The following is a 26,220-nucleotide window of genomic DNA, read 5'->3' as shown; positions in this document are numbered from 1 at the left end:
CGGGCAGTTACTCCAACGGGACGCGGGTGAAACAGTGGGAAAACGGCTAGTGTAACAATAAAGAGACTGCATGTGCCTACGGAAGACTATTTCCTATTTGTAAAGCTAGGTTAAGTCTTTAACAAAAACTCAAATGATGTTATGCTAGGTAACTTTATTCCTCATTATTCTAATAATTGCTGCACTTAGTGGACATCCTTTGCAAAAAAAAAACAGCAAAAACGTTTAACATTTTTATATTTTTAACAAAAAAACAACGAACATGATACAAACATGGCCTCAATAAGGTAGTGTGATGTTATGAAAATATTATGTTATGGCAATACGAACTAAATAAATAATTACTATTATACAGTATTAGTTAATAACTACCTAATTTACATATTTACATAATGTACGTAACAGTACAGTCCTTATTTACCAGGTACGATTTAACCAGTTTTTACTGATGTTTCATTGTATGTTAATTTGCCGGAAGTGAATTTTGTTCGCAAATATATTAAACAATACCTAAAAAGGCTGTTACAATATCTAAACAGGGACCTTATTATGCGGTTAGAGTCCAAATTCTAATGCGAAAACGGCACGGATGCAAGTCACCAATAGGTATATTTTAGAGGTTTTATGAACTGTTGTATAATATGGCCCCTGATCACTTCAATTTATAAGCAATTTTTGTGATGATGTCCATAAACTTAAAATTTATTACAATTATACATTTCGTCTTCATCTTCGAATCTTTGGAACTTAATTTAGCACTACAATTTACTTAACATACTGGTAACTTAACGGTAAACAAAGAGTTTTTAATCACTGTCATCGTCTTTTGTTTAACCAGTCCTGTTTTATTAGATCAGCACCTTTCTCACCAATCATTATGACTGCGGCATTCGTATTGCCGCTGACTATAGTAGGCATTATACTAGCATCTATCACTCTAAGTCCTTCTAAACCATGGACCCTCAGTCTAGGGTCCACAACCGCTCCAGGGTCCCACGAAGGACCCATTTTAGCCGTCCCACATTGATGGTATATTGTCATAGATATTGTCCGCACTTGACACTCAATGTATTCATCTGACATGAACTTATGCTGCTTGCAGTTTGGCAAAGGCTTCATGTACAGCCTGGATCCAAACTGCTTGAATGGAGACGCGTTAGCAACCTGTAGAGCTATCTTGATTCCTTCCACGAGACGAGCTACATCTAATGGATCCTCAAAGTAGCGAGGATTCATTAGAGGATAGTGGAATGGATTGGAACTTCTTAATCTGACGTACCCTCGTGTGTTTGGACGTAACAAAAGAGGCATGATTGTCCAAGTGTCTTTATTAGCTACCGGTCTGAATACAGTATCGTAAAGCTCATCAGTTAGTCCTAGAACTTTGCGCACGACTTGACCGTTATCCGATGATAATGATGCCGGTGCCATGTGGAACTGAATGTCGGGCCACAATCCAGACGTGTTCGCGTATTTTGTGTTCACAAACGCAATTCCCTCGAGTCCTCCGAGGGTGGTCATAGGACCTCTCTCGTTAACAACATAGTTCATCGTTACCGGAAAAGCTTGGAATCTATTTTGGACTATCGCAACAGGTTTGTCTACCAAAAATGTTAATCCCCCAACTCCTACGTGGTCTTGTAAGTTTTCTCCAACAGGCAAATCTTTAAGAACTTTTATTCCAACCTCTCTTAAATGATCTTTAGGACCAATGCCTGATAACATCAATAACTGTGGACTATTGATGGCTCCGGCCGATAATATCACCTCCTTTCGTGCATAGACGGTTCGCTTTACTCCATGCTTCACATATTCCACACCATAAGCCTTCATAGTCATTGGATTTATGAGGATTCGGGTGGCTTGTGAATTTAAAGATATGTCGAGATTCTTCCTCGTTCGAACTGGCCTGAGGAAAGCTTTAGCTGTGCTGCATCTGGAGCCTCTTCTTATCGTTCCTTGAGCAATCATGAATCCTGTCTGTTTCTCGCCGTTAATATCTCTGTTCTCGTATCCAATCTCGACACCAGCTTCTACAAAAGCAGCTACCAGAGGCGTTCTCCAGGGGGCTTCTTGGACAGTGAGATATCCTCCCCTCCCGTGGTACTTGCTCTTCGCTAAGTAAGGGTTTCTGTTGTCTTCAGACTTGATAAAGTACTTGAGCACATCTTGGTAACCCCAGCCGGGGTTGCCGAAGGATTCCCATTGGTCGAAGTCGTATTTGTTGCCTCTCACGTAGATCATGTAGTTGAGCACGCTTGAGCCGCCGAGTACCTGGAAATTAGTTATTTTTATAAATTATTAAATAATGAAAATAAAATACCTGCACGGGTTGAAAAGATTCGTCGTATTTTATTATTTAATGTGGAAACCCTATGAAAGAATTTAAAAAGTTTAAAGCAATGAGTGTTGTATTTTTGATGAGAGATTTGCTACCATAATTCATGTAGGCGCTTTTGAAACAATATCGTCTAACATACCAAATACCAAAGCGTTTGCTTTTTATATCTCAAACTCATGCCAAAACAAATGTTCTATTTTTCTTCTTGTCTGTATTCTGTGTAACTTGTACATAAACTGTTAAATAAATAAACAAAATATGACATGACATAAATACTAATAAATGTTTAATTTTCAGTATCCCTAAAATGAGAGTGTAACCAGACGCTAAATGAGTTTAAAAATATATGTTCTCTCTGGATACAGTAAACGTTCCATTATTATGCACCACTAACCTTTCCCCTCGGCCAACTGCACCTTCGTTTCTTGAAGCCCAGGCAGGCGTGGGGCGTAGGCTCCGTCTTGTACTGCCAGTCCAGCTTCGTTAGCTGCAGGTACGCCGCTAGCGAGGGCACGTCCGTGATCTCATTCTCGTCAGGACCTAGAATTTGTGTGGTTTAAATTTAGTACTATATCTATTACTTGTCGCTTAGTTTTGTGTTTAAAAGGCATTTAAACTCCATCAATATTTATTTCCATGTTTATGGAATTGGGACAAGTCGTTAGTAGTCGAAGTTTTGATATGGGTTAGGCCAGGGATGGTGAACCTTTATTGACTTACGTGCCAAATTAAATAGAAAACACAGTCATAATTATAGAGGCGTGCCTTTATGGCAAATAGTTAACATGAAAAGGTAAGAGATAATAACGAAGGGACTTTCGATTCTCAAATTTACATAAATGCTTAGATCTCTTAATAAAATAGGCTCTATTCTGAATATGGGAAGAATCCACGAAAAACATTTATGGTACATAATTTCAGTTGAAAACTTGCAAAATAATGGCGTGCTCAAATTATTTAGCAGCGTGCCACCACGGGCACGCGTGCCATTGGTTCGCCATCCCTGGGTTAGGCTATCCTATTAGGCCAGTACCGTTGAAGAATTTATGAATGAATCTAGAATCTAGACTTTGCTTTTTGATGCCATATGATGACTTTGCAATCTATTTAAGTGTTACTCAAGTGAGCATCATTTCAAAATACTAACATTAAGTTATGTTTTTTACAAACAGATATTCGTCTATCACTTACCGGTTTCCAATAATAGTACATTCCAAGATTTAACCTCGCTGAGACGGCTCGCCACAACGGCTCCAGCCGAACCTCCGCCGACCACAACGAAGTCATACTCCTTCAAGGGCTCCTTATCCAATATCTTGGCTTCAGGATCGTAAGAGCTGTAATTGTGGTAGGTGAGCGCTCCAAGCAGCAGTGGTATCAACCACAGCCCCGTCACGCTCACAGTCTTCAAGGCGGTGGATGCCAACAGTACGTGAACACCCATTTTCGTTTCGTTTTCTATCACAGTTCAAATATGTTGCCAGTATCACAGCATTTGAACTTAGCTTTGGTTTTTGTGAGGACTAGTTTGTTTAGTTGGTGAGCTTGTGTCTGTCTGGCGGCTTGCGAGTCGGGTGGGCGAGGGGTTGCGGCTGCAGGCGCGGTGGCCGCATCCTATGACGCATTACAACGTCTCGTGCAAGTGCGGTGCGACTCTCGAATCTGGAATTAGATAAACATTACATTGAATAACCAATATATTCTTAACAATAAGTACTTTTACGTCGTTTAAACAGGAAAACTAATGCCTTTGGTATTTTCGGTTGACCAATAATTGTGTTAACAGCTCTTTGTCAGCTGTTATGTAATTCGTTTGCTAATAACGTTTGTTTCTGTTTCAGGTATTTAACATCACCTATTCGCATTACGTGTTCAGCAGTTCACTAGTAAGTTGAAGCATAGATTTCAAACGATACCATGTAAGAGAATATTGTATCATTTTTCATTATTAGTGGTAAGAAAATATCGGCGATGACGTAAACTAAACTTCGAAGTCTAATAGCGAGGGAAAGCACAAACAATTTACACTCATAACTACGCACGCCCATGAAATATCGCGCCGATGAAATAATACAAGAACAGAGACCAAGCTATACAAAACATTTGTGGGGAGAAAGAGGCGGACAAACAGTGTCTATTTCCTACTTGTGCGGAAGATTATGATCTAATTTCAAGACATTACCCGTTCCTGAGGCGATCTCGTGAAAGGCATCTCAGATTGAAATCAGTGACACAATATTTTACAATTTCTATACTTACAAAAAGATCGGTATCTTTGTGAGTTAATTGTTGAAAGCCAATAAAAGAAAAAATACATTCGACATTGCTATCATCTCATTGATAAAAGTCAACTAATTTTGTAAATACAAACTTTTCGAAGACAGTTCCTTAATCAGAGCAATCTTTATTATAAGGTTTTATGTAATAATTATTATGCTTCAGTATTTAGATAATAATAGTTATTTGTTATACAAGAGTGCAAAGTTGCTTTTTAACCGCGGGCTCAATTTTGATGACCGAGCAAGCGAAGGATTCTAAAATTGAAACACGAGCGTAGCGAGTGTTTCAATAATTAGAATCCTGAGCGATAGCGAGGGAATCAAAAGAGCACAAGGTGAAAAATCTTTGCACTCGAGTGCAACACGTAACTTTTCATCCCACCTCATCGAGGAAATTACTAAATGCAAAAAAACAAAATGGCGCGCACATACGAGTATCAAATTAAAAAGATGTACCTATTAAAGTTAACATATTTGAAAACTCACTTTAAAAATGAAACGACGTTAAAAATCTGTGTAAAAACAATAATAAAAAATACTTAATTAATTGAATAATTATTTTAAGCAGTATTTTATTTATTTAATATGTATTTGTTTGAAAAGTCTTATCAAGATTGTCACAAATGGAGTATTGCACACGATGTTCTAAATTCAAATCACTTTGCCGCTCTAGAGGATAAAAACGACTTTTGCGCTCAGATATCAAAGGGTAAAACTACTCTTTCCGAGATGGTGGGATGAAAAAACATTTTGCAGATAAGTAGATCAACAGTTTTATAAACTTATTATGACATTTCTCGATTATAAACATCAAGGTCTGACAACGGACATGTAATTACTTAGTTCTTGAGTTGTTTTACAAGTATGCATACATATGCAAATATTAGTTTGAAAGTTGCATAGTTATTATGTGCTCATGCTCATTACTAAACAATCCGTGATTATAATCAAAGAAACAAAAGATTTCATAATGTTCTTTGCAGATGATCTTCATTTGTTTATGAATCTTGCCTTGGATGAAACTGTTTTACTAATTATATATCATATGAAGATAAGCTTACTAAAATCCTAACTGAATCAATTTAGTAAATGGAAGCTCGTGATTATGATTATGTACTTCAAATTGGTTTGTTTTGGTATTCAGATTAGGTAAATAGTATGACTGCCTTATTGTTTCATGCTGATTGTTACCAATACCATCCATTTTATATATAGCCGAATATTTGTGGAGTTATATTCGATTACCTACATGTAATTTTGTAGACCCGTTTATTTGAAAGAACTATAGAAACGTTATTCATTCGCCACACCTTGTTACAGATTTCTAAATACCTTCTTCAATCGAGTTCAATTAATTCTATACCATTATCTTTTCGATTCTCACACCTATACTTAAACACATTGTATTAATGTTCATATCTTGTTGTAACAGAATTACATATGATTGAGCAATTCTAATGACAGGTTCAGATTCAACTTTTATCGGTCACATAACAAAATTAATGTTCATATTACATCAATTGTCCATCAAGAGTGAGAGTATATCAGTCTTTAACATTAATGCTAATCCGCAAGTCACTTCCTTACCAATTCATTTGATTGTCAGCTTTTATACAGCTGTATTAGAGCAATAAATTCTTTAATAGCCGAGTTACGATTATATTATATGGATCGGTACTTCGGAAGTGATGTTTAAGTTGACCTTTTGACGAAAGGGGGACGGTAATAATGAAGCAGTCGTTACTAAGCGAAATATGTGTGACTTAATAATGTGTTAGAGTACATATTATTGTGTATTCAATGCGTTCTTTGTATTGATGTGTTGGCTAAGCAAATTATCTAACATCATAGGGCAAGACGAAGTAGGGCCAAACATGCTTTGCGTATGTAGGGCACCGTATAAGAGAAGTAGAAATAGTGGAGCATTTGTGTAGCTAGGATTGCGTGTACTTAAACTTGATTATGTACAATATGTAGGAAATACTGTCTTAGATGGCATTACTTAGTAGCAACTGTCAAAAAGTATACGATTGAAAGCAGGAACTGCTGTCACCGAATGATCAGCTGTTGTGCCTCTTCTTCGACTATTACTTCCTTTAATTCGTGCACAAGTTAAACTTTATGTGCTTTTACGGTTACTACAGCATGTTCACTACCAAAACCTGTAAATGTACATAGACACGTCAACGTGCACTGACAGTATCTAATCTCCAGACATAACATTTAGTATCCCTATTCCACAACATCCTTTGTGACATTCTCGAAATTTGTTAGATAGTATTGATGGGCGAGGCAGTAAAAAGTCAATTAATAGCTACAACTAATTATAGCGTCCCGTCACGCAAGCCAGCACTACCACTAATTACTTATCGATTCTATTCCAATTTGTTTGTATTGTTATATCTAAGCTGTATGTTTGTTTTGGTTATCCAAACATACGTGGTTCTATTTCTGATTTGGTGTAAATTGTACTTGTGTAATCAAATTCGTCCTTCGAAGGCCTCATTTGTTTGTTAGATGTATTTTTACATCATCATCAGTGTGGTGCTGATATTGAAATTAATGTTTTAAAACAAGGTATAACTTTAGGCTGTGATTGAAGCTCAGGCTCTAACTAACCCTTTACGTATCTGTGGGAGTCAAATTAGTCAAATCAGATGACCCCTCCCGCTGCACACATAGTGTCAGATTAATATTGACTTGAACCTTGTTCCTTGCGGAGCTATTAGTGTACCAGAGCTGCCGGTCACTATATTCGAAGAATTCTGCAGCCCGGCAGGATATTATTTGGAAAGATAGTCCAAAAATGCTGGGAGTACAAGACCAGTGCGCAGTGAGCAGGACTTACAGGCATTTGAAACCACTTATACGATGATATCCTAACTTTCTCTATGTTCTGTATTCCAAGTACCTAACCTGTCTACATAATGATAGTTACGAATTTATCATGGAACTATATTAAACAAACAAGCTTTCCTCGATAGGTTGCGCCATTTTAATAAATATGTCACGTTTTGGTATTTTATTTCTGGCACAATGGTGCCTCAAGTGTCCGCGTCAGAACAATACTGACATTAGCCACGCTTTGACGAGCGTTATTAGAGCGTACAGTTCTGCGCTTACTCTTATATTCGTGCATAACGTTATCTTGTAATAGTTATTGTGTTCATGTTTACATACTGTTTATTATTGTTGAACTTGGTTTGGATCTTTTTTGAAAATATTTGGACTATGTAGGTAGATGAATGACAATTTAGGTAAAACATCAAAAAGTCTTTCTATTTTGAATTTCCTGCTATCACTTGAAGCATTCCCTTTAAATAGGATTGAATATTTCGGAGAAACACCTTTGTTTCTTAATGAACTGTCGTGGTGCCGAGTGTTGCCATAACCTAATTCTTAATGTTTTTAATCACACCATACTAAGAAATGCAACTTACAAACATTTATCCTTTATAATTTTCACTCTGTAATAAAATATTAACGTTGGCTTTTTGTACGTTCGTAATATCAATCACACTTAGGCTTTGTAGTTTGTCAACCCAGGTAATTTGGACGACAGAATTAACACAATAGCATAGTGAATGTTGTTGAAATATAATAAAAGAATCATAACCGGTGCTTACATTATTTATTACGATTAACCTTGCAACAATTTGAACCAGTTTTCTTTGTATTTTGAAGTCAATAGCAAGTTATGAAAATTCAAGATGACTTTGCATTGTTGCTTGTCTATGTAATAGTTCAATATTTATGGCCAACTAGCCGGAAAATTACTCGAATATCGTTTAAAATATGACCTAAATATTTATGATCAGAAACTATAAAATATGAAACACTAAAAAGGCTTTTGTTGATATAAAAGTTACGTTTATGTTAGGCTTTTTCAATTTGAGTCTCTTTGAAGTTGCATGCCTTTTCTATAATAAATAAATAGGCATGCTAAACTCTTACGCAATTTCTAATCCACGTTAATTATTGAGTGAAACAAATAATAACGACAAATAATACTAGTAATTGATGGGAAAGCGGAACACAGTGCAAAAGATCATCAAATAAATCAATTGTCATCGTAATCGAATTTAATTCGTTTCTGAACGATTGACTAGGTAGGTTACCAGGAAAACCTACATGGAAAACAAACTACTTTACAAATTGTTGCTTAATAATTATATGAGAACAAGCTATTCCCTTGTTTAAGTGGGAACTGCTTACTTTCCATACCAGGATAAAAAGCCTATATCAGCCACTAGACTATCCGTGTACCACTTTAGTTATAAAGACTTGATCATATAACCTGTACCTATCGTTGTAATAAATATTACCAAAAAAATAACAATATTACAAATATATAACCTATTAGCCCACTGCTTGCTGCGAAATAGCCTTGCAAACACAATCAAAATATGGTTGAACTTGACCGCATCCAATCAGAAACAATGTAGCCGTTACAACAGTAATACTTACTGGCATTTAAAAACTTTTTACTTTATCTGGTATGACGACATACGAGAAGTTTAATATAAGTTTTCGTAAGTACCTATAACTTATTGAAGTTACGTCAATTACGTCAAAACGTATGCGAGTTAAACGATGAGTGTGCAAAAATCGGAATCCTACTAAAAATGAATTTCAAAATCTTTTGCATAGAAAATGAAACTGACTTCAATAAATACATGTACATAAAACCTTCTATGTCTAACAAATGCTATGCAACAAAATTGGTTCAGTCAAACGAGATATGATCGCGCACAAACATACTTACACACAAGTCAAAATGTGTTGGTCAAAATGAACCTCCACCTTTTTTGAAGTCTTAAAAATGGTCTTGCGAAAAACTTTATACATATTTTTTACCTCTATGCATATAATGCATTGATTATTTCCCTGATAACAGAAATAAACAAACGTTATGTAAATCAACCTGTTCGCATGTGGCTATCGGAGGCAATGGGTGAAGGCCGTTTCTCGAACTTTCGTCCGCTGACATGTGACGTCATAAGATGGCGTCTCGTTTGACAAATGGCGGGAAAGTTGACGTTAGGAATTAAGTATTGCATAAATTAAAAACAACGATAGTTTTCTTTAAGATAAAATCTAGAGAGTCATTTATTTTGATTAATAGTGACGATAATAATTTATCATTAATATCCTTACTTATTTGAATATTGGATGCGAATATTTCATAAACGGTCGAATAGGAAAATTATGTTCTGTGGACGTAATAATGGAGTAAAGTTTCTCATGTCCGCACACAAGGAACTGATAATATCATTAAATCATCGGCTTTTATTATTTTGTTGAAGTAATAACGAAGCCGATAATAATGTTGATCATCAAGGCCCATGCTTTCAAATGTGCCAGACATATCATTTCATATACCTAGTATTTTTGCATGTGTTACAAGGTTACAAAAATAGATAGTTATATTAATAATATGATCACTATCGAGCCTTGACTCGCCTTTAGTAACTGAATTGACGTTATTAACTTAATTTTAGGTGATACAATCATATCATGGGTAATTTCATCTGTAATGAAACCGTCGTGTCAAATATCCATCCAATTTGTTCATGATTTAAACTGCTCGATTTTAATTTGGTTTGATCCAGGTCAATTGGAATAATGGAGCAAATCTAACTACTCAACTTATCCTGAACTTGATTATTCCTCCTATCAATAACCTCATCATAAAAATGTGTCCTAATATTGTTGTCAACCAAACCTATACCTTGAATACCCTTTGCCCTTTTGGTCTTAAAAAAATGCGTGAACTGGTCTCCTTTATGAACCTTCTAGAAAAGTGAATGATGACATTTTTCCCATTACATTTGACCATAACATATTTTCTCGTAAATACATGTAAATTGATGCTGATGGTCAGATATCGTAACCCGATTAAGTTTAGTGGCACAATGGGTGAAGGCCGTGCCGAAATTACTTTCACTGTTGCGCAAGAGTCTTGAGCTTGGACTGCCGCACGCGCATGCTAACTTGCTGGGTACATAAGAAAAACGCCCACTAATCATATTATGTATGAGTTATGACTACCGAAGAAAAGAGCGATCGATTTAGATAAATTGGAATATATTGTCTTTGGTCATGATTAATGTTAAGATCTGTTTCATGTCAAAAGTATTTTTGTGGCTAGAGGGCATTTCTTAATTGGAACTCTGGAGAAGTCATAATCAGAGTCGAAAAATCCCGATGCATTTAAAAATGCGATTTTTAGGTATTCCTATACGTACCGACCAAATGTACATACATACCTACTTAGATAAATATTTAGATATGTAAGTCTTGAATAGCATTCTGTGAGAAAAAATGTAATAGAAATAAGAACCAATTTATTACTTGTTTATCGTTCTTTATTCAAACATATAAACAAAACGATGACTACACAACCATTCATTCTTCATTCATTCATTCGTTCACATTAGCAGTTCTAGCAGTTCCATCAATCTGGCGCCAACGCCTATCGAATTGGTTTTGCTCTGTAATTTGACATTTCAATTACCGTTACGTGTTACGTCGAGATAATGTCGCATTGAATAAATTATTTATTATGCTTATGCGCTCTCTATCTTTGTTCCGGATTCTTGCTTGCATAATTTAGATCATTGTTCTGTATTTAGCAGATCCGAGCAAAATAAAAATGAACCGTGGAGGTGACCGTACAGTGTTGAACAACCTTTAGGATCTAGCATCAAAGAGAATCATTATTTTATAAATCAATCAATTCTAATGTCGCGCAATCAATAAATTGTCATTTTTGTTAGATTTCGTTTTATGCCAGTGTTAAAAGCACAGATTAATCGAGGAATTGCACATGTTTGCTATTTACTCACAATTCAATTAAAGCATACGTTACGAATGCAATGAATGGCTATCAAAAGAGCAAACAATTAGTTCTCGTGAATTCTCTGTTTAAGAAAAGGCAGCGGAGCATTGTTGTTCGGAATCGTATTTTGTAATTGTTTATCTCGGTACGTTGTTTTACTACAAAACTGGTCCATACAACTGTTTGTTTGTTACCAAACGCCCTTTGAATGGATCCATGCCGTATTGTGATGTAATCCATTTGCGTGTATTACGTTTGTAACGCAAGCTAACATTATGCAGTGGTAATACCCACCTAGTTTTAATTAAACACTTACCCACTCACCTGTTTTTAAATACACATTACTTTTCTAATCAGCCAAGGTAATGAACCTGTTTTTTATCCAACCTCTTTTGAAATCAATCAACTGGTAAATTGTTAGTACTGTCATCCTTTTTTGGTGTTTGATTATTTGTTCTGAAGAATGTAGATTAGTTTGGGACATTTTTCTACTACTTTTGCCTTTGCACGTGTAACGTAATTTAAACCTGCTACACATATTTAAAAAAAACTTGTCCACATATTTGTAAGTCACTATTTAATTTGTCTTCGAACTTCTTGACTTTAAAATATAACAACAAGAATTTTGAAGTTAAATATTTTAACAATTACAGTCGAATTGAACACCGACATTGTTTGAAAAGTTAACAGCTAAACTAAATAAAAGTAAACATTACGATAATGATTATTTTGGCTATTTGACTGACAATTTGCGGTTCCATTATAAATAGCAATTCACTCTATGTGTAGTTACAACACAAAAAGCCATAGACAACAGTGTTTTATCCGTCCAAATTGGAGTTCTGTTTCTTTTGGTTTTATTCAATTTACGCTTATTGCGTCAACCACGCATGTGTCTTTGTTTTATTTTTTGTTACATAAAATAGTACGCACAAATAGTCTTTGAAAAACTTATTTTGTGTGCGAAAATAATAGACAAGTAAAAAGTATTTGTATAGAAAGAAAAGAAGTTCCGTGCGCAAATTGAGTGCAAATAAAATTTAAATTCTGCTTGATGTAATTATTTCGCCATTTCGGAAATTCAAATCGGTAATTCCGAAAATTACATAATCCAGTAACGTATCATCATGTTATATTCATCATTAAACCTCGATGCAGTTTTGCATCAGTGTTGCAAACCTTATGTAATGAATGGCGGCTAAGTTGTCGCAATGTTGGCTGCCTTGCAAGGATTCGCGGTCATAGCCGCGCCGTTCCATATTCGAAATTATCGCAGTGGCACGGTCACGAACGCCATTAGCCTTGTTAGTGAATTATGATCAATTATTTATTTTAATTATTTTATGGTTCGATTATTATTTTAATAGTAGCGTATTTACTACGTAACTGTTGAGTTGTCCCGTTAGTTTTGTTTAAGGAACAAAAGTATGAAGCTATAATATCTCACCATTCCATTTCAAGATTTATTCCATTATATTTTCAAGGTGGTTTTACAAAAAAAAAAACTGAAATGTACCTATAACATGAAGACATAAAACAAACACAATAATCGTAATCCATACAGCAGAACGTATGTTTACACTTATAAAATCAACGGTTGCCATGACTACCGGTTGTCTGCGCAAACGCCGGTGAAGTGCTATGCCGTAACACTGCCAATGGTAACGTCTAGAAGCATTACATTGAAGCTAGAGTACTTGTTTATTGACATTCTCATTCATAGTCACGGCTATGTTGCGAAGATTATGTTTCTGCGGGGATTGTTCGAAAGAGTTACCGTGGCACAGGTATATACAAGGATCCAAAAGGTATATGGTGGTATTTTAGAATAATGTAAATTAGTCGTCAGATATCCATTAGGAATGTCTCAAATCGATTCATTGACATTTGAAGCTCTGAAAGCTCTAAGGTTAAGGACCTACTGGAACTATATTAGCTATGTCGACTATTCATTTGATATTCTTAACGATAATAGATTTCAATGAATATTTCATTATTTAGTGAAGACACTATCACTTTTCGGTCAAGGCTATAATTTTCAATCAGAGTGTAATATTCGTTGTTGGGCGTCGTTATTGATCGACAAAACTATAAGAGGCGACAGGCGTGTCTTACTTTGATGTGACCTGTGACCTCGTATATTATTTTATGTCCTCTTTTCTTTGGATGATAATAAAAAAGAATGAAATGTTTTTTTTCATGTCGTTTGCAAGTAATATCAATGCATTTTTTGCAGCTTTACGTTCTTGCATTCAAAGATACGTCGAAAATTGCAAAACTTTTTCACATAGACTGATCCACTTTCAAAACTATGCTCGCTGTTATTTTAATGTCTAGGGCAAATCTTTTATTGAACATACAACATTCTATGAATGTTGAAATTAGGCAGTAATCATTGCTTTACCATGGAACTCAAAATACAACCTTCGATACATATTTATTCTTCGAAAAAAAAAACCGTCCCGTCGGGTTATGAGAGTGACGGAATAGTGAGTGCACCTGTTTCTACGCAAATGCTTGTGCACTATAATATGTCCTGCGCAGTTGACTGATATTCATATATGAGAACAGCCGTCGTTGCTGATAATCGGTTAGGAGGACATCATCATCATCATTTAAAAAAAAAAAAATAACACGTTGGGCGCCATATTTATGTTCCAAAAAAGGTAGTGTTGTAACTACTCTATATTGTTCTCTATTAAAAAAATAATCGCGATAACATGTATCTGTTATGGACCAAGTGATAAATTGGGCAGTATACATAATGCCCGGTCATTATGAATAATGCCCAATATGAGAGTGCAATTTGATAATAATTATTAAAATAATCAAATTGACCGGGCACTATACATATTGCCCGTGACCGTTTGGGCAAAGTAATACAAACATATTTAATTTCATTTTTTTATTGTTATTGACATTTAACTTAAAATAAACTAAATATGCAAACCTAACTAAATAACTAAATATCTACATGCCTACGCCTCGGCGCCCCCACTGCGGCTCCGCATCGCTGCCAGTGCGGTGAATCTGTGGACCGCCTTGGGCACCATGGTCTTTCCTGTAGCAAAAGTGCTGGTCGCATGGCACGACACGCCAGCATAAATGACATTATCCGTCGTGCTCTTGTCACCGCCGGAGTGCCAGCCATTTTAGAACCCAGAGGCTTGGCGCGCGACGATGGCAAGAGACCAGACGGGATGTCTATAATGCCTTGGAAGATGGGAAGGTCTTTGGTGTGGGACGCAACCTGCGTCGACACCCTTGCACCTTCCCACCTTCCCAGTACGGCGAGCTGTGTCGGTGCAGCTGCTGCAGCCGCGGAAAACCTCAAGCGGTACAAATATGTAAACCTCACCGGCAATTGCATTTTTGAGCCGTTTGGGGTTGAAACTCTGGGGCCATGGGGCCCAAGTGCCCACAGACTCTTTCGAGAAATTAGTAAGCGATTAGTGGAGTCCACTCGTGACCAAAGGGCTGGCCTATACTTCGGTCAAAGGATATGCATTGCCATCCAGCGTGGCAATGCAGCCAGCCTTTTGGGCACGATCCCAGCTGACAGCGATGCGGATGAATATTTTGATACTTAGTTTCCCTATAATAAGATCATTTTGTAAAACTATTGAATAAAAGTATCCTTTTTATGTGATCCAGATAACAGACTAAATATTAAACCACTTAAATAATCAGCCTCATGATTTGGATTAATTATGAAGGACTTCTGCCTTAAAAATTCACTAGATTTTGCATTTAAAAGTTAAGGAAAGTCATATTAAAAACATAACATAAAATATAATTAAATTTAAAACAAAAAATTTACAACATATCTTTGTTTTATACAAATGACTTATTATTATAAAACAAAATAAACTAAAGTTTAAGCGATCGGACTCATTATTTGGCATAATTAACTTTTATTATTTAGCTTCTCTAAATAAAAGTCACATAGAAAATATAATTAAAATAGGGTGCTATTTAAACAGGCTTCTTTTTAATATCATTACTCGCCCCCAAAAATGTATGTTGCCTTCTAAATTACTAAGTCAGCCACAATTAAATTTGTAGCATGCTAAAGTAAACTTCTGAAATACTATTAAATGACATCATAAAATATATTTATTTAGCTTCTAATTTTTTTACTCAGTACGTTTAAAATATAACACATCCCATATCAATTGACAGAGTGATGGAAGTAAGCATGCAACATGCAGCAAGCATGGCTTCTGTCACGGCTCCGGCGCTGCGGGGCTCCGGCGGTCCCATGCGAGCTTAACGTGGCAGATGGTTTTCACGCTCACCACCGTAGCTTCGGCTTACTGGCCGGCTCAGCCGGCCAGCCTCAGCCGCGGCAGCGAGCGCTTCAACTACCGCGCCTCAGCTCGCAGGCCGCTTCGCCCCTCCGCGCCTACGCGGTTTTGAATTGCACTCTAGGGGTAGGGCAGACAAGACTACGTGGAGTCGGTTTTGCAGCGATTCGTTTTCGTCACTAAGTTCAGTTTTTAATACAATGTTTTGAATCCAAATTAAATTCTACCATAAAAAAAAAAACGAGCCAAGAAAAATGAGATCAAGAAAAATGAGGCCGAGTTAGTAAATTAGATGACAATTGTCCAATAAATAATTATGTGGCTAGACTTATAATTTCCCATTAAAATAGAACATATAATTTAAAACAATAATCATAAAATATGTAGCAAGTAACATGATTTATTAATTAGAACATCTGCCACCCTCGCACCGCATAAAATATAGCTTCATTATCAAATTGCCCAACTATCATGTAGCAATATAATAATGCCCGTGCAATGTGATAAATAATGAAGTTAAGATAGTTATTAATCACTTGGCCCGATAAAGCTAGACATTATTCATAATGCTCGGGCATTATAAATAATGCCCGAATTAATCACATGGTCCATAACATATCTATATTTTAGATTCACCAGTATAAGAATGAATTGTTGTAGATAAATATCACGTTCCGTTTTACTTTCGGGTATTATGTACTAGGTATAGCGATTAAAGATTATAATATTAATATTTGAGACTTATTCAAATGTCAAATGTTAGACTGGTTGAAATAGAATCCTGCGAGATAATGTTAGGTATTATGTAAGTTTTGTCTAATGCCGGAAGAGGTAAGGCTGTATTACACCACCGGGATCAAAGACAACTTCATTGTAAGAAGATTAACGTTAAGGATCCTTTCACACAACACATAATGTTATAATGTGTGATGTTATTTACAAGCTTAAGCTTGTGTTACAATCAGAGTGTTAATTTTAGATTTTTCAGTATTTCACGACAATATGAATAAGAATACCGGGACAATTAAAAACCCACGTAGGTATAAATTGTGCATTGCAAAGCCAATATGACCTACCGTCAATAATCCCGCTTCGCTAACGGCCGATCCCAATATTTTCTTTCCAGATATAGAATTTTGACACAAACTCCCAACCCATACAAGTATCATCAAATTCCTATCCATCGCGAGCAAAACAAAACATAGATAGAATATTGAAAACAGCCGTAAATGACGGTGACATTACCATCAGCTTAGCGCATAGGAGTTACGAACCAATTGCATCATCGGCTTTGGATTCACTTTCCTCGGCCGGTTTAGCCGTTTTGAGGACGCCATTTGCATGGTCCGTCGTCATACTGTTTTATGGCAGATCGTTATGGTTCATAACTATCGTAACGTTTTAACATCGCAATAACTGTTTGTTGTAGTGTTATAACAATAAGAAATAAACATAGATATTGGTTATAAGATGCGGTTTAAGATCGATTCGTACGTAAATTCGTATTGGTTGTTTGCGTAATAGTAATAACGACGGTTTACCTTTTTTAAATTCGAATAATCTGAAAATTTTATACCTTTGCTTTATCTATGTTGATTTCATAATAGCCGAGAATCTTGTGCATAAAACACTCGTTTTTGCTGCCCAAAAATTAAGCAATTTGCTGTTTAATTAAGTATTCAGATCGATCTACTGAGTCGGAAAATGAACATCTGTGAACACAAGTAAATTCGGTCGGTCACGTAGGCGCGGTCAGGCTACCCTGCCCACAGATAATATAATCATTATTTGTTCGGAGTTTTTCTTCCGCACGCGTACCTCTTTAATTTGCAATGTTTAACCTGATTGTTGCGTCACTCAATTGTTTTATTTTCTTCATAAATATTTTAAAACGTCATTGACGTTGAATTTGCACGAATTTCACGTTTATTTTTCTCTTATTTGCTTTAGTTTATTGTGATTTTATTTATGAAAAGATTTTATCTAAAACGGCTTGCAATTAAGTTAATTAATTAAAACATTTAGCACTTGCTAATTAATTTTTATATTTGCCGTATTTAATTTGTGACCGCTTATTGTTAAATTGAAGGCAATTTATCCGCACCGTAAAAACTCATCATTACAAAACTGTATTATAGAACGGGCATAATTTAGGGAAGCATGAAGAAAACTTTTGATAGATTAACACACATATTTTTAACTGCACGTTAGTTGCATTTACTTAAGCGAACAAATAAGTAAAAGTATTTGGGATAAAAAATCCGTGTCTCCGCGGGGTCGCGGCGTTTCCGCACACTGAACACTCGGGCGCAGCGCGGCAAATAGACGGAACTAATCGACTTCTAACGCAAATACGCTGATCATTACACTTTTACTTATTTTCATTTAAATTTACGAAATATAGATTTGAATAATAATTGTTTTAAATTGTGGTTTTAAACCACAACTTTGGAAAGCACGTTGGTTTTTAAAGTCAGCAAGAATAACGTAAAGAACAATAATATTTAAAAAAAAATAAACCCAAAAAATGGTGATTAATGAACTCAAAATTACTACATAAATGCTTATAAGTATATTAAGTAATTCAACACACAGAATGAAAAAACAAGATACGACACTACACGCCAACAATTATAATGACAGACAAAAAAACGCGAATATAATACAAAAGAATTTTCCCAAATTGATAGAGTGGTTCGGACGTGGACTGGTCGCTTTAGAGTTGCGCAAACGCACCGAACTTCCCGGGTGAACTATTATGTGTTACGTGGTGTTTGTTATTTGTCACTTGTTACGCTCAGGCGTATTGTGAGAACGCACTTTTGTACAACTGGGTAGGTACGAAACATCATTAGTCACTTACCTACATTGAGCTGGGTGATAATATTTTTTTTCGTACATAACCAGAGTGGTGATTACTTCTAACGTGACTATTTTTTTTTAATATAATATGTTCTACTTAAACGTAAAATGAGTGACTCTGTCAATTAACAACTAAGTAGGTGACATGCCGAAATGAATCTGGAGCGCAGAAATGAAATTATGTCGTTAGCGGAATATTTGTAGTTTTCATAACGAGTGCTAAACGTGTTCAAGTGATAGCTGAAACCGCCAGTTTATGTTCCCTCCGAAATACGGAAGAACTCGTCATGAAAAGATGATTACTCACCCCCGGACCGCGCCAAGCGATCTTGTGATCTATCGATCTGCACGGCTTTGACTTAGCTCGACGAGCTCTTCCCATTTTTTTATTCTAATGACAATACCGAATAAGATAAAAATTTTTTCATTGACATATCACATGTGCTACTTATGTATTTACTTTTGTTTAAAAATACAACTGAGTTCTGCCAAACATTTTTGTATCTATACACCTACTCAAACTATTCGATTTCCCAAAAAATCGTGCTAGACATCGGCGCTCAGTCACTACGCATCGACATTATACTCGATGAAGCAACTGCTGACTTTAGAAAACTATCAAAACACGTTGTAGATATATATTTTGTGAACTTCACTGTATATTTATATGACTTTTTAATTGTATATAAGCTTAATTACTCACGATTGACCGAGCAAGAGATACAAATTCCCTTTCTAAACTACAAGTGAAGCCCAAATATTAGATAATAAATTATTATAACATGCGTAATGATATTCAATAAGATAATATGAAATATTACGCAGTACTCTTCCTTATTAAAATTCTATTACGACGGCGGTTAACAGTGCATAAATCTGTTTAAATAACACCTTTGATAATGTTGTTGATTTATGTTTGTGTTTAAGACAATTGAGATCAGATTTATGAGCTAACTTGAGCACAAACGAACGTTTAGAATTGCGGAACAAGAAGTAATAGCAAACCTTTTTAATGTGATTCTGATTTGTTAATGGTAATACATCTTTTTAATCACAAACAACAAGGATGTGGATAAAAATCATTAGCAAGAAGCATACACTTAATAGCATTACGTTTCTTTTGTAAAAACCACAAAAATATGACAAAGACACAAAAATATGACAAAGACACAAAAATATGAATTAGATTATAAGAAGACCCTGAGGTACATTAAAAAAAACTAAGTATAATATGAATGTAAGAACGACGTTCTAAGCCGATTTTTAATTACTTTTTTTATATAAAAGTTTTTGATAACTTATCAGATATTTTAGATCGTTTCCTCGAAGTAGGTTTACATAACCTTTATATTATGATATTATATTAGCAGCTCGTGATCTCAATTAACTTAATTCTTAACATATTTTGCCAAATAAATATATTGCTAAACATTATGTCAAAAACGCAACAAGACGTTATGTAGTGTGCTGCAATAAGATTTGTATCAGCTTTGCATAATATGCCTGCGCGGGCGCCGATGGCTGCGCTCGCGGCGTCTACTCAATAAATATAGATTTCAATTAAATTTATCGTGTTTATTAGTTGGGATTATTGCAGATAAATCGATTTTAATTTATTTTTATATACTGCCATTAATTGCTTAGTCTGTTCATTAGTTGTATTGGTTAATAGATATGTTAATAATGAACTCGAATACTTGTTTTATAATCTTTCATTAATTTTAATTAAGACGGTAAAGAAAATTCCTCAAGCATATAATAGTTCAAAGCATAAAAAACTTTTTTGAGGAACTAGAGATAGTTACAAAATCTCGTCAACTTAGACAAATTGGATTTTTTATCACAAAGTTGTCTCTACTTAACGACTTCGCTACACGAGAGGTTAATTTTTGCATGAACTTTTACGTTCGCTAATGAGAAGATTGTGATCGTAACCCGAGGTCGGGAGAAGGTAATTTATTTAAGAACTAGCTATTCCACGCGGTTCCACCGGTGACCCGTGAATAACTGTTACCCGTAGGTACTCTTATAGCCTATGCCACTTGGGGGAAATGAAGCTTTTCAAGAGTGTAAGAATTTCTCAAATGGGTACAATACTTCCGAAGCCTAAGTAAATGGCCTACAAACGTGAAGAAAATGTTTCCTCTTTTTTATATTAGTTTAGAATTTTAGATAAACAAAAGTTAATCTACTCCTACTCGCACACTTCCAATTTTTTTTTGTGTAAATTTTACTTTTAGGTGTCACTTTTAGGTGTCACTTTGTACCGAAATTCACCATGAACTATCACATGATATTTATTTTTGTTAAGCAATAACTTAAAAAAGTAATACTGGTTTATTTTTGTTTGACTTGCGAAATATCTAAATATATAAAACTCAAAGGTGACTGACTGACTGACTGACTGACATAGTGTTCTATCAACGCACAGCTGAAACCACTGGACGGATCGGGCTGAAATTTGGCATGCAGGTAGATGTTATGACGTAGGCATCCGCTAAGAAAGGATTTTGATCAATTCTACCCCCAAGGGGATAAAATAGGGGATGAAAGTTTGTATGAAACTTTGTCAGTTTTAAACCGATCGGACTGAGACTTTGCATGCATAAAGCTACTATGGCGTAGGCAACCCTTAAGAAAGGATTTTGATAAATTCCATCCCTAAGGGGATAATCTAAATATATAAAACTCAAAGGTGACTGACTGACTGACTGACTGACATAGTGATCTATCAACGCACAGCTGAAACCACTGGACGGATCGGGCTGAAATTTGGCATGCAGGTAGATGTTATGACGTAGGCATCCGCTAAGAAAGGATTTTGATCAATTCTACCCCCAAGGGGATAAAATAGGGGATGAAAGTTTGTATGAAACTTTGTCAGTTTTAAACCGATCGGACTGAGACTTTGCATGCATAAAGCTACTATGGCGTAGGCAACCCTTAAGAAAGGATTTTGATAAATTCCATCCCTAAGGGGATAAAATAGGGGATGAAATTTTGTATACATCTTCTTAGATTTTATGAAGAAGTCCTGATGACGAATCAGAATTTTATGATGACGTTCGCTTAAATACGATTTTGATTAATTCAACCCCCATTCAACCCCCACGGGTGATAAAATAAGGGATGATGAACGCTGTGCATTTTCGTCTCATTTCTGAATCGCGGTGTTAAGATTCTCCGCCAGTTAATTACCTTCGAACTGAACTGTAGGTAATCTGTTTGTTTGGGTGCTAAACTATTGCTAACTATGGAGGAAAACTACTTGGGCTATTGTGATGGGATGTTAGTGGATGACAATGTATTTGGTACATGTAAAAACGGCAGGTGGAGACTCGCCACCTCACTTACTGGGCCCCCGGGAACCAGTCACTGAATAGCAACAAGAGGGCAACAGGGACATGAGCGGCTGAAGGGTGAGGATCCCTCGGCGGACTTTAAACGCAGATTACGCGCTCCCTGTACTTACCCTCCGAGCAGGGCTACTAATCCTGCTCTAGCACTCCACTCCACTCTGGACGGCCAAGCCAAGCCAGAGGCGTGAGACCTACCCCCGTCATGGTTCACTCTGACCGGCCGGAGATGGGGGACAGTATACTCTCCCTGGAGAACTCAGTATATATAGCCCCGCGGGGTCGCTACTCCCCGTCATCAGCCTTAGATGTCCTGCGGTGCCTATATCTCATTATTATTGTCGTTATTATCTCAAGAGCCTTTGTCCCAATTATGTTAGGGTCGACTTCCAGTCACGATGCAACTGAGTACCAGTGTTTTACAAGGAGCGACAGCTTATCTGACCTCCACAACCCGGTTACCCGCTCAACCCAACACCCCTTGGTAAGACTTACTGGCTTCTGACTACCCATAACGACTGCCAAGAATGTTCAATGACAGCCGGAACCTACAGTTTAACATCCCCTCCAAATAACGGTCATTGGTATCCAAAAAATACGTAGAAAGTACATACGAACTTAAAAAAGTTGCATTGGCAGGTACTTGCCAGACCTGGAATCAAAGACCCACGCTCATACTTGAGAGATTGGTTCTCTACCCACTAAACCACCACGACTTCCACTAAGTCACCACGACTTTGTCATCTATTTAATGGTTTTTTACGTAATAATACGTGTAATATTTTTGCCACACACAACTTAAATGCCGACTAATTAGAATTACTACTTTTATCCCTATGGTCACGTCTATTGCGGTTCAGTTCTCAGCATTTTGTTTAGTCTGCTGTGCTTTTGCCGTTAAAGTACAAAAATTAAATATATGGAACGTTTCTAATGGTTATGCGTATTCCGGTGTTTTCAAGTCAACGGGCCCTTAAAATTCAATATCAGAGATCTTTGATTTTGTTGACCCCGTAGTCGCTGGCATAAGGGACAGGATCCGCGTACGAAGTCGCGGGCAGAAGCTAGTTGTGGTATAAAGGTGAGCTGAGCTGCTAAGAGCTTGAGAAGGTCAAAGAAATCACTAATCTCAGGAACTACTTAATGGATCGATTAGAAAAAATATTTTTAGTTAGATAGCCAATGTATCTAGGGAGACTATAGACTACTTATTATCCAGGCTTGTGGAGTAGATCCTATGGGATGCAGGAGAATAAAAAAATCTGTCTCGGGTTCGTCTAAGGTTTAGCCTATCATGGGTCCTTAACTTTGTAAATGAAGCCAATGTCCCTTTCAAAACAAGGCCAGTCTACTTTTGCCTATTGGACACAAATTCTTTAACACTAACTGAAGAAACATCCACTTTGCTTTTTACTGTTTCCAAATATTTTTTCGTAACAGACTTGACAACTTTTAGAATCAGTCATTTAACGCTGTTAGCAAGTCAGAGCCGCTAAATTTCACAATAAGATTGCAGTGTTTGGTTTATTTATTCACTGGCCTTGGCACACAATAGTTTTGATATTATAATATTATGACACAAATATTAAAAAAAAAAAACGCCATAATATACCTACTTAATCAGTCTTATTAATCAGTAAGTCTGACACCAGTCTAACCAAGGGGTTGCCCGGGTAACTGGGTTGAGGAGGTCAGATAGGCAGTCGCTTCTTGTAAAGCACTGGTATTCAGCTGAATCCGGTTAGACTGGAAGTCGACCCCAACATAGTTGGGAAAAAGGCTCGGAGGATGATGAATAATGTACCTACTTAAAACCTTCTCCTTAGTTTGACCAAATACTATGCTGAAAACCACATCAAAAAGTTCGAACAAACGTGAGATAATCATGCAGGTCAATCAGAGAACTTCCTTTTTTTGAAGTCGGCTAATTACATTTTGGTCTAACCTATAAAATTGTGCAATGGTTCATAGCTCGCGATTATCTATATAAGTAGCAATTTGTTTACTATATAAAACTGTGAGAATGTGAAGCGAATTACGTAAAAACGTTTGTATTCTTTCCGCTATGAAGAAATTTTGTAAATGCAAAGAATGTTACATTTTGGATTGCAACAACTTAATTGCTACAGAGGTTTTATGTAAAAATGCATCTTTTGTTCCAAATATTTTGAAAAATAATTTTTTATTACTTTAAAGTAGACGATGTGTTTTGTCTAAAAACACTGAATAGAAAAATCTTGTCATCACCTGTACCCTTGGACTCTATCTACCCTTTATATTTATCCAAACTATACGGCTCGATCCAACAAGTTAGATTACCCTACGAAGAACATTAAATATACCAAGTTATAAGTAAAATATTTAAACACTCACCTTCATTTCTCTCGATTTTCATCTAAACACTCGAATTAAAGTTCTACAGTAACTTCACTATAAACACACCATCAAACACTGATCAGCACTCACTGGTGTTCGAACTCAGACTCAGTAGACCAGTAGACGTAGTAGGCTTAGTAGACCAGTAGACCGACCAGACTGAGCACTTGTACCTAGTGCAACGAACGTTCTTAGACGACTCGAAAGTAATACGTCTTATTACTAGTATTGTTGTAATTGTTCTCACGCACTGTCGATGCACTTTGAACTTGACGAACCTAGAATTAGAAAAAGTGACAATGTAAGTGGTGTTACGAATGATGGCTGAGTTACTTTTGATTTCTATCGACTATCTAATGCTGCTAATTTACAAAAATTTGCTCACTGTGGTGTTTCGTATCCACTCAAGATTTTCACAAGGAATTCCAAAAAAAATATCTTGCCATTTTTGCCGATGAGAAATAATTTTGGACCGACCATGAGTCATTGAGAAGTTAATAGAAATAAAAATAATTATATCTACAAAGCTAGTAACGTGCAATTACTTAATCTGACATTAATTAGCGCAGCCTAATTTGCAGCTTAAAGCAATCAAGGTTCCAAATAAAAAGGAATGTAGGTCAAAACCGTTACGATGTCATAAAACTGAAGTAAATATATTCTAGTTAGAGGTTTGCGTCAGTAGAATTAAACATAGCAGTTATATAATAGTAAATACGGCTAATTGCGCCCAATCATTAGTAAGCATTATGCCGAGAAGCTGATGCCGTTATTTTGACGTAACAGGTTAGACACGACTATCATTTGACAGGTCACGCCAAAGCGGCATTAGATCACTGCAAGTGAAGCAAAAAAAGTAAAACATAATCCCAATTTAAAGAGAGGAACGTAACTACTACAAAAAATGATAATTTAGAACTAATAAAGTAGTTGAGGAAGTGATACCCAAGAACACTGAACACGTTATTCAAATAGCAGCAACAGTATTGTAGCTCCAGTAAAACAAATTTTCAATGAAGCTAGGAAATAAGTTCACAACATCACAACTACATAGAATGCGCTTATATAACTTAGCGTTCCTAGCTTTTACTAACTTTAACACCAAGTTAACGAGAAATTCTAAGAGCCTGTCACGATTACGTGGTATTCATAGATGTTATCACGATTACGATTTATTAGACGGTATCAGATAACAAGTTCCAGGCCGCGCGGTAAACGTTCCGTTTGAATTACATGACCTATCACAACACACGCTAACATCTTACGTCAATCCAAGGGTGAAAAAGGAGTATGGCGTTATGCAATAATGGACAAGATTAACCAGTCGTATTACGCTATGTTAGATAAGGCTCTATTACACCACATTACAGGTACAATGAGTGGAAACGATATAACCAGAGTCAGTCACGAAAATAGCTTTTCGGTTTTTTTTTTTTTTGTTATTTTTTTACCGAACGTTTTAATAGATGAAAGAGATTGAGAAGGAGGTTTTAATAAAAAAATGGAACTGACGGATTGGTTGGGCTGTGTTCCGGTTGGCTCGCGACAGCTGCGCGACGCGACTCCGCGTGGTGGACTGGCGGAGCGCGTGCGCCGGTCGGCGAGCGCCCCACGCGCGCTCCCCAAGCTGCAGAAAATTCGTAATGTGTGTTACGAGGTGGCTTATGTGGAGTTTTGGGTCGCCTGGGCATGTTATGGTTTGTTTGGTGAAATTCGCCGGACAATCTGCGGTAATCGTTGCTTAATGAGTCGGGCTGTGACATTGATACTGATTGCTGTGATACAATTTGCATAATCTAGTGTTGTTAAGGCGCCATGTCAATGAATCACGTTCGCAGAAATGTTTGGTTTTGAGTTC

General features: G+C 36.3%; 2 protein-coding genes across 3 annotated transcripts in view; one reads left to right on the top strand and one right to left on the bottom strand.

Moving 5' to 3' along the window:
- LOC124639745 (flotillin-2) overlaps positions 1-26,220 on the top strand; it is a 279,960-nt gene that overhangs the window by 90,674 nt on the left and 163,066 nt on the right. The window lies entirely within an intron of this gene.
- LOC124639743 (glucose dehydrogenase [FAD, quinone]) lies at positions 63-24,640 on the bottom strand. The gene is made up of 4 exons (XM_047177208.1): positions 24,360-24,640; positions 3,533-4,003; positions 2,736-2,881; positions 63-2,274 (listed from the first exon to the last, which is right to left on the bottom strand). The coding sequence occupies exons 2-4, from the start codon at positions 3,783-3,785 to the stop codon at positions 817-819; spliced, it is 1,857 nt and encodes a 618-aa protein (XP_047033164.1). The 5' UTR covers positions 3,786-4,003; positions 24,360-24,640; the 3' UTR covers positions 63-816.

This window comes from Helicoverpa zea, chromosome 19 (genome assembly GCF_022581195.2).
Source record: "Helicoverpa zea isolate HzStark_Cry1AcR chromosome 19, ilHelZeax1.1, whole genome shotgun sequence".
Lineage (NCBI taxonomy): Eukaryota > Metazoa > Arthropoda > Insecta > Lepidoptera > Noctuidae > Helicoverpa > Helicoverpa zea.
This window is presented reverse-complemented; position numbering and strand designations above follow the sequence as displayed.

What these genes read in the sequence shown, in the direction of transcription:
- LOC124639743 (XM_047177208.1), bottom strand. Translation starts at nt 3,785, where the DNA reads ATGGGTGTTCACGTACTGTTGGCATCCACCGCCTTGAAGACTGTGAGC. An exon ending in TGTACTATTATTGGAAACCG is followed by an intron (nt 2,882 to 3,532) that starts GTAAGTGATAGA and finishes CACAAATTCTAG; the next exon opens with GTCCTGACGAGAATGAGATC. An exon ending in GCAGTTGGCCGAGGGGAAAG is followed by an intron (nt 2,275 to 2,735) that starts GTTAGTGGTGCA and finishes ACTAATTTCCAG; the next exon opens with GTACTCGGCGGCTCAAGCGT.